The 9,156-nt window shown below is 29.3% G+C and overlaps 1 protein-coding gene across 1 annotated transcript; it reads right to left on the minus strand.

Annotated features, from left to right (window-relative positions):
- Window positions 1-569: 569 nt before the first annotated feature.
- On the minus strand, window positions 570-6,380 carry LOC102584881 (sodium transporter HKT1). Its single transcript, XM_006359669.2, has 3 exons — window positions 5,265-6,380; window positions 1,199-1,420; window positions 570-958 (listed from the first exon to the last, which is right to left on the minus strand). Exons 1-3 carry the CDS (start codon window positions 6,347-6,349, stop codon window positions 760-762), a joined length of 1,506 nt encoding a protein of 501 aa, XP_006359731.1. The 5' UTR covers window positions 6,350-6,380; the 3' UTR covers window positions 570-759.
- Between the last annotated feature and the right edge of the window lie 2,776 nt (window positions 6,381-9,156).

Raw genomic sequence — 9,156 nt, forward strand, 5'->3', positions numbered from 1 at the left:
ATCATCCACTCCTGCCACATAAAGACTAAACTTGTCTGTATTGGAAACCAACCCTGTAGTCTGTGAGAAGTGAATCCTATTAACAGATGCCTTTACAAAAGATCATTTAATCATCTGTAAAGATCATGAGTAAGTAGTTGACCTTTACACATTGAATGGAATTTCTAATACTACTCTACTCAGGTACTTCATGACTAACACAAACAACAGTGGTGAAATGGGCCCTTCAAAATATCCACACCATCAACTTTCACAGAGAAACTAGCAGTGGTGATACACTCCATGATCAATTATATGAACTTTATTGGAAAATCATAGCCATCCAACATCTCCTTAATAAATTCCCACAGTATCATATCATAAGTTCGCGTTTCTTAGGTCGATTTTCATCAAACATAGGAGTGATTCTCCTTTTGCAGTGCCTTAGCAATCAAAATCAATATGTTATGTATAAGAGACCTATCCTGGACAAAAACAACTTGGTTGACACTAACAATACTAGGCAGTACATGTGCTAGTCAAGTACACAATAGTTCAAATGGAGGAACTTCAAGCACAAATTTCACATACATACAAGGAAGATAACCAACTATCAGATTATATTACAATATACCAATACCTTGTTTTACACTAGGATTACATGGGAGAAACAAAAGTGCAAAAGAAAGAAAAAGCTCAAAGATCTTGCACATTAATATTTATTTTACATACAATTTGTACCTAGATGATAGTTAAAAGTAGTCATATATAGTTGTGAAGTTATAATACTTTCCAAGCCTTTCCACCTCTTTGATTATACTTCTTCAACCTTCCAAAGAACATGACAATTATCAAAATGAACTTTCCTGTATTACTCCATTTTCCAGCAAAACCATATGTAGCATCCTTGCAATGGCCATCTGGATTTATTTGCCTTGCACAACTATACCCTATTGACATTCCAACTGTCCCATATGCACTGCAAAATTATCATCATTATATATATATGCATGAGTTGGAATGAAAATCACCTTAGTTATAATATTAATATGGCACAATACCTAAACATCCCTTAAAGTTAGACGCGTTTTATTTAGATCTCTTAAACTATCAGTAGTCTTAATAACTCATAAATTTGGCCATTTGATGCTCACTTTTTGGCATGTGGAGATGAAAAATGTCAATAAAATTTTATGAAGAGAAAATGTGGTGGACTCACCTTATGACTTCAAAGAGAATGTTGAGTACATTGAAGTTGAGTGGATCATTTTTCATTTTGTCTTTCTCCACAACACAAATAAGAATGGTAAAAATAACCAAACAAGAAGGTTGTGATAATGATATGTAATCCATTAAGCTTCTCCCTTTTCTCTTCTTCATTTTTTCTGACTTCTCTTCATAATTGTAAACAGGCAAAAAAGTAGTATAGGATGATAGATACCTGCAGTGACAAAACAAATTTAGTAAAACAACCATTGCAATTCTTACATTTTAACTTTATAATAGAAAGCTTTTGACACTCGTAGACATAGAAATTTTGTGGGACTCTATAAGGCGTGCTTAATTCGAGTTGGGATTCTTATAAGGTTATTGAATTCCAACTAGGATTCTTGGAGGCTACTCAATCCTAAACCCTCGTTCCTGCCAATATAAAGGGTATTATATTCCCCTGAAAAGACATCTCGAATATTGCACAAATTCATAAAGAGATCAAATTTAAATCATCCTTATTCTAGAAATACGCAACTAACGACCCTCGAATCATGGATAAATCTTATGAGAGAAGAATCAAGGGAGGAACAAAATTATACCCACAATATTTATCAATAAACTATATTTCTTAGTTTCTTCCTATATTATTTATGATTGCAATTTATTTTCTGTCACTTTAAAATTTGTTGCAAACAATATTCATTACAAACTACGGTGTATTACTATAATAGAGCAGTAATAATTGTTATACTAATATTACATACTTCCTCCATACCTATTTATATGATAACTGCTAGGAGAATTAGAATTTTCATTAAACGGATTTAAATATGAAGATTTATACATACAAAGAAATCAAAGAGGATTCAACATCTTCTCTCTATATATTTTAATCATATAAATATAAACAATGTAATTTTTTACTGAAAGGGTTCCTCAGGGTCACATCCTTATAGAAAGAAAGGAAAGGCAATTAAAACTTGTGAGCTGAAATAATTAAGTTATAGATATTTGTGATTATAGATCAACTCATTATAAATAAAAATGAATATTTTAAAGTCGAATTGTTATTAAACATAGAAAAATATCATTTTTCTATTTATATTCACCGATAAAAGAGTGTCACATAAATTAAAACGCATCAAAAATATTTAATAAGGTTTATAATCAAATACAATATCTTGGCATCTTATTCACCTTCTCCTTTTATAGTGGGAGATGATACGAATAAATCTTGCAAAAGGATGATAAAAGAGTGGGCAAGAAATATTACATGCTTAGTATATATAGAAGTGAATCATGGATCAAGAACTAAAAACTGAAGACGTGGAGAGACAAGAAGCAGATGAAAAGAATTAAATAAGTCATCGAATCTTGGGAAAGTCTATATATGTCATACAATATAAGTTTGGCTCATTTATGTCATTTTTGTTTGAGAAAAATTCAATCCATGTCATAGATGAGCCAAACTTTTAACTGATGGCATAGATGAGCGCTTTATCAAAGTGTGATAACATATTTAAGCCTTTTGTCTTTTCAAAAAATAATTTGATTAATGACGTGGTCAAATCATCATTGTCCACGTGTAAAAGAAGTTTTGCAAAATTAATCGAAATTGTTTTCAGCTAATAAATAATGACATGGGTGAACTTTTTCACAAATGAAAATGAGATAAATGAATCACATTTTTAACGAATGACATAAATGAGTTCTTTTCTCAAAGTTCAATGAAATATTTAAGTTTTTTCCTTATATAAAAATTGTGAATTTTAGAAAATTTAAAAGAATCATTTTTAAATAATTTATGGTTACTCTAATATATGATCTAAAAAGTTTAAATAATGATAAAAGTAATTTGAGAATATATAAAGGGTAACCTAATTAGTCCAATAAGCTTTATAACAAATGTTACAATATTAAATGATATGTTTGATGAATATATTAAAACCTTAATAAAAATACCTATGTTGGATCCAAAGCAATATGCTAGATACACCAAATCACTGATTTGAAGTCAAGGTATAAGTCAAAATAAATAAATAAATAATGATGAATATTTGTGTAAGAATAAGGAATTTGCTATGTGGCTGAAAGAAAAGAAGAACATGTTCTTAGATCTTCCATTATATGAATTGTTTTGTGACTCTCTAAAAATGGAATATCAAAAAGTAGGGTATCTACATGACTTCTCTATTTATGGAGTAGTAAAATATTGTCACTTCTATGTATATATATATATAGTTGCTTTTATGTGAGAATATAAATAAATAGGAAGAGCATTACAATTAAGAAGCTGTTAATCCATTTTAAAAACCTTTACACAATCAATGGAGGAGAAATTCATTATCTATGTTGGGTGTACGAACATAATTTCATATTGATAGCTGAAAAGATTGAGGAGCTATTTATAAGGTATATGATCTGTTAATGATGTGAAGCTTTTCTCAAGACAACACTACAAGAAAACATGAAATTAGCCACATAATTCAACAATAATTCTTGGCTAATCTGTCGCTAATTAGCTCCTAACTAATTGAATTTTCATATAGTCTGTCGTTAATGCCACTAAATGGGATTACCATAACATTTTTATTGTTTAACTACTAAATTTTGTCTACTTATTTTCTTGTAGTGATAAAATCGTGAGGACTTGGTCCAAAGTGGACAATATCACACTATATTAAAAGTATCATTTAGCTAATTTATCTTAACAGCTGATATCATAGCTTAGGTTAAGAGGGACTAGTATGACGAAGGAAGATGATGGTGTGGAGCAAGCTAGTTGCGGGCTCCTGTTGCCATAAAATACTCCCACAATTTGGGTTCACACAGTGAATTTCAAAAATTGATCCAACGTGGATAATCGTGGTGATGTGTTATGTGGAACTTAGTTCAAGAGAAGAATTGATGGGCGTGTGAACAAAGTCCCACATTATTAATTGAAAAAGATTGACAAGTTGTATATAAGGTATAAAATCTCTTAATATTGTGAGTCCTTTTTTGAAAAATTTGTGGCTTGGAGAAAGAAGTTCAAGTCTAAATATTAAATTAGCTAGAGACAATATGAATATGTAGTGCTTCAACTTATCATGAATATTGTTAGTGGAGAATGAATTATGAAAATATGCAATATCTCTTAATTTTTAATGCTAGCCAGCCTGTGTCCACCAATTAATGATCAGACTCAAATTTATGCAAGTTTTATACTTGTATTCCACAAGCCATATTCGAATTATAACACTCCAACCAGCCACACAAGAAAATTTACATAGTTAAATTGTATATAGATATAAATGGTATAATAGTGTAAAGAAAATTTACACTATCAATATAGATTAAAAAATTGTAATATGTTATTTTTCAGTTTATGTGATATTGTTTGATTTGATAGTACAGTTGAAGAAAGAAATCAAATTTGAAACTTGTGATCTAAAACGCATTTGACTATTTGTGTGGCTATAAATTATTTTATTAAAGGTAAAAAGAGAATTTCAAATAAAATTATTTCCAATTATAAAAAGAAAACATTCTTTCTAAGACAAATTTTAAAAAAAAAGTCTCACATAAATTGAGACAGAAGAAATATCATTTTTTCCAAAGTCATCAATCTCATCCCTCCAATATTTTATTTTGAAGTGATTTAATAGTGTTGCAACACTTTTAACACATTTGTTTAATATTTAAACCTAATGTGTAGTTAACTATTTATCATATCCTATTACAGTATAACTTAAACAAATATGTTAGTATTAACATAGTTGCATGTGGATGATAAACTTCTAAACAATGAACTACTTTCTCCTATCTCAATTCATGCAACACTTTTTAACTTAACATTAAATTTGAAAAAGAAAGAAAGAGTTCTAAAATTGGTAATCTAAAACAAATCGTGTGACGATAAATCATTTCATTAAAAGGTAAAAAGAGAATTTGAAAAATAAGTTATTTCTAACTATAGAAAGGTGACATTAATTCTTTCAGACACAAATGAAACAAAGAAGTATATATGTCACGTAAATTGAGACAGAACACGATAGAAATTAAGAAGAACATAAATTGTAGAGAATACTTACATCATTGAGGCAAACAATACTAAGATTGCTGGAGTAAAAGTTGAAAGATCAAATACAGATTGACCGGTATGCCTTGTATTCACAACTTCAAACAAAGATCCCACAATCTTCTCATAAGTACTCAATCCAGAAGTACCTTTAGAATTCCACTCCAATGAACAAAACACAACAAATTGAAATACTATTAATCCCACAACTGTAATTGCAATACTAATTGTTTCATAACATGGAAAAATATGAGAAAATCCAATACGTTTCGAGTTCTTCAAAATATACTCAAACTCATGTCTCTTTGTGATTTTCCATAAGAACATTATAACGAGGCGTAAACAAGGAGCAAACAAAGTGTTTCCTAGAAGGATTTGAGGGATAAGAATGAGAAGAAGACCTGAATTTTGCTTGAAAATCATCATGTTTTCATTTGTAGGTACAAAACCACAATTTGCAAATGTTGAAACTGTGGTGAATAGTGAAAAAGTATGTAAATTAAGACCTTTTTTGTTAAGGATTTGTTTCGCGCTAGGGATGATTATTATATAGAGAGAAACTAACGATGAACCAAGAAGAATAATAACTAGAATATATCCAAAAACCACGTTACTCAACAATCTTATCGATTTAATCTTTATAATTTCATCGTGATGATCATGATGACTATGATCTTCGATAGGGTTTGTTATTATTACATCTTCTAACTTATCGTCCACGTTTATTACATTTCCTAGCTCATAATCTTTGCAACTAAAAGATTCATCTTTGTTTTCTTTCTTGATGAGTTTAAGTCTAAGAAAAGAGGTAAAAGCTTCCCCACCAAGAAACATCAATATGGTCATGAAAACAAGTTGAACATTTGAGAAAACTTCCATTTCAATAGTGGACATACTAGAAACTGTGGTTGAAGAAACAGAAGTGAAAAAAACATCTAGGTTTTGAGGACGAAAAGACGGTAGGGTTCTAGGTTTTGAAAAATAATTCAAAGCTAAGAAACCTAAAAATGAAAGGGTTGTGAAATACCCTAATTCAATCCAAAATGGCTTTACCCTAAGACTCATAATCTTAAAGAAAGAAAATGAAAGTGGCTTCATTGGTAAAATAAGTTTGTTTGGCTAAGTTTTATTTAGTCAAGGGCTCAATTTATAGTAAAAATTGTGAAGTAGTGGAATTAAATTAATCCCAACAACATATGGTGTATCAAAAGGAGTTGGAATATAATAATTCTTGGTAAATGATCATGATAGTTCCATATCATAGAGTTAGTGGAACAAGATGCTTTACCATTTTTTTTAAAAAAAAAAACGTGTTAAAATAGGCATCTATGCATTTCAAGTTTATGTCCAAATTAATGTCTACTTAGTAATGCATGATAGTGTTGTGAGAGACTAAGAGGGATTATGGATGAGTTACTTGAGTGATGAATCCACTAATTTAATTTGTTGACATTGCTTTTGTAGGATTTTTTTTCATAGATTAGTTAGTGGAGTGATTATTTTCAGTAAGAATTGTTGAAAAGGTTTGTCAAGTGGAAATGGAGAAGAGAAAAAAAAAAAGTACTCATATCGGTCGGTTCGATTCGGTTTTATGTATTATCGGTTCGATTTATCGATTTTCGGTTTTAAATATGCTAAGCCACAAATCAATTAGATATTTTTATCGGTTTTCAATTTTTGATCGTTATTGGTTCGGTTTTCGGTTTACCCAATAAGAAAATGTCTGTAAAATATTATGACTTCTCACTTCTTTAAATGTTTTGATATAGTGAAACAAGAAATATAATAAGAAATTGCATCAATATGAGAAAATATAGTACGAAGACTATAATTACATGTCACCACCAAAACATAGTATGAAATTTATGATGTTAATCAAATTACAGACTTTTACAACCTTACTTAGTCTTTAGGTTTTGAGTAAACAATAAAGACTAGTAAAGCGGCCTAGTGTGAAGTGGGTAGAGTACTAATAATTTGATATAGTTATAGTGTCTAGTTATATATTAAATTATTAATATTTAACATTTAGTAAGGGTTAAATAGTAAATTATTACCGTCTTACTGGGTTAATCGGTATACCCAATAACACAATAGTAAAAACTGAAACTGAACCAGTAACCCATAACTTTTTTTTTATAAACCCATTTAAAACCCAATAACATTTTTTCGGTTCGATTTTTGCACACCCCTACTCCTGTCTATATTTTCTTTCTTTGTTTGGGCACAAAATTTAAAATATAAAAGGAATTTTTTGAATCTTATGATCTCAAATTATAGATAAAGTAAAGGGAATTCGTGAATTCAGTTGAGTCTCGCATAGCTAACACTATCATGACGTTATGTGATGTACATGTATTAATGACGTGACTTGCAAACAACATTGAAAATATATAACCAAATGAATAATACAAAATAAATGGAAAAGTATTATGATTGAAATGATCTTAGCCACGTCTTATTATATTGGACATGTCAATTACTTATTTGATAATGAGTGGATTTTTAATTTAAGTGTCACCTAAGAAGCTATAGTAGGATATCATTAAAATGGCATGCATCATTGGCTCATTGCAGGTCATGTCATATTATCAACTTGTTTGCCATGATGATTTAAAGGCTTAATTAATACATTATATCTTGAATATGTATCTAAATTTTATTTAGATATTTAAATCACGCTTTGTTTCAATTAAGCATTTAAACATATGATAAAGTGCATGTTATTATTAGATATTCCATCAAACCTATATATGCTATTGATGCTAGGAGAAGGGGTTGATTTAATAGTACTATTTATACATTTATTCAGAGTAGTAAGGGATTTAGTCAGCCTAACAAAACGAGTTTCTGTTATGTCTATCTGTAGGTTTTTCAAAACAAACATCGGTGGAACTTCATAGCATAAAAAGAATTTTAATTGTGTTAGATTATTACCCTCCTTTGCTAATGCATCTGTCACTTGATTTATTTGTCTATAGATATGCTGAATTGGGGGTTCCCCAGCTTCTGAAGTAGCTCCCTGCAATCATATAGTATATTTGAGTAAGTAGGATGATCATGTACGAGGAGTGTAGTAATATCAGATAGTATATTTGAGTAAGAGAATGGGAAGAAAAGGCTTGAGACATGATATTATTAATAATGTCTCAAAAAAAGTGATTATCTATATATAAAGTTAGCAAACAATGCTCCTTTTGGAATATAACAAGTCTATTATTATCAGCTGAATTAATTAAACAGCAATTCATGTGGAGTAATTGACGTCTCTATTTATAGAGAACATAAATAGTTAAAACAGATACTTGTTCAAAAAAGTCACATTCCTTTTACAAAACAAGCACACCTTTACTACACCAAAATATTTCAGTCATAGTATTCAGAATTTTTTACAAAAGTAAGCTATTATAAAAATTAATTTACCAAAATAATACGTTTTTTCAAAATTTTACAAAACTAGTATAAACGTAGTTCACAGTAACGTTTTAGGTTATATTTTATTCAAAAAAATTGAATAACAAAAAGACAAAAATTTGACAGAGTAATCAGACATAAAACGTTATTGTTAGTAACGTTTTATAATTCGTTACTCTGAAACACGTTTTACAGCTAAAACGTGACTCACAGTAACGTTTCTCAATGGTGAAAATTGAAATCCAATCTTGTACATCTCTCATTCATTATTCAAATTTCCACTATTAAAATGGATAGATATATTTTATATATATCTTCATTTGAATATATATGATTTTGTCTTTTCTTTTCTCTTTTCTGTATAGACAATACTTTTTTTATACAAAAAGGAAAAAAAAAGTGAGGATGACTGTACACAAATTGGAGCTTGTCTTGTATCATTTCAATTTCAAAATTTATAAATAAATCATATGAGAGATCTTCTTAATTCA

The sequence above is a fragment of the Solanum tuberosum genome, unplaced genomic scaffold, assembly GCF_000226075.1.
Source record: "Solanum tuberosum cultivar DM 1-3 516 R44 unplaced genomic scaffold, SolTub_3.0 scf00304, whole genome shotgun sequence".
Lineage (NCBI taxonomy): Eukaryota > Viridiplantae > Streptophyta > Magnoliopsida > Solanales > Solanaceae > Solanum > Solanum tuberosum.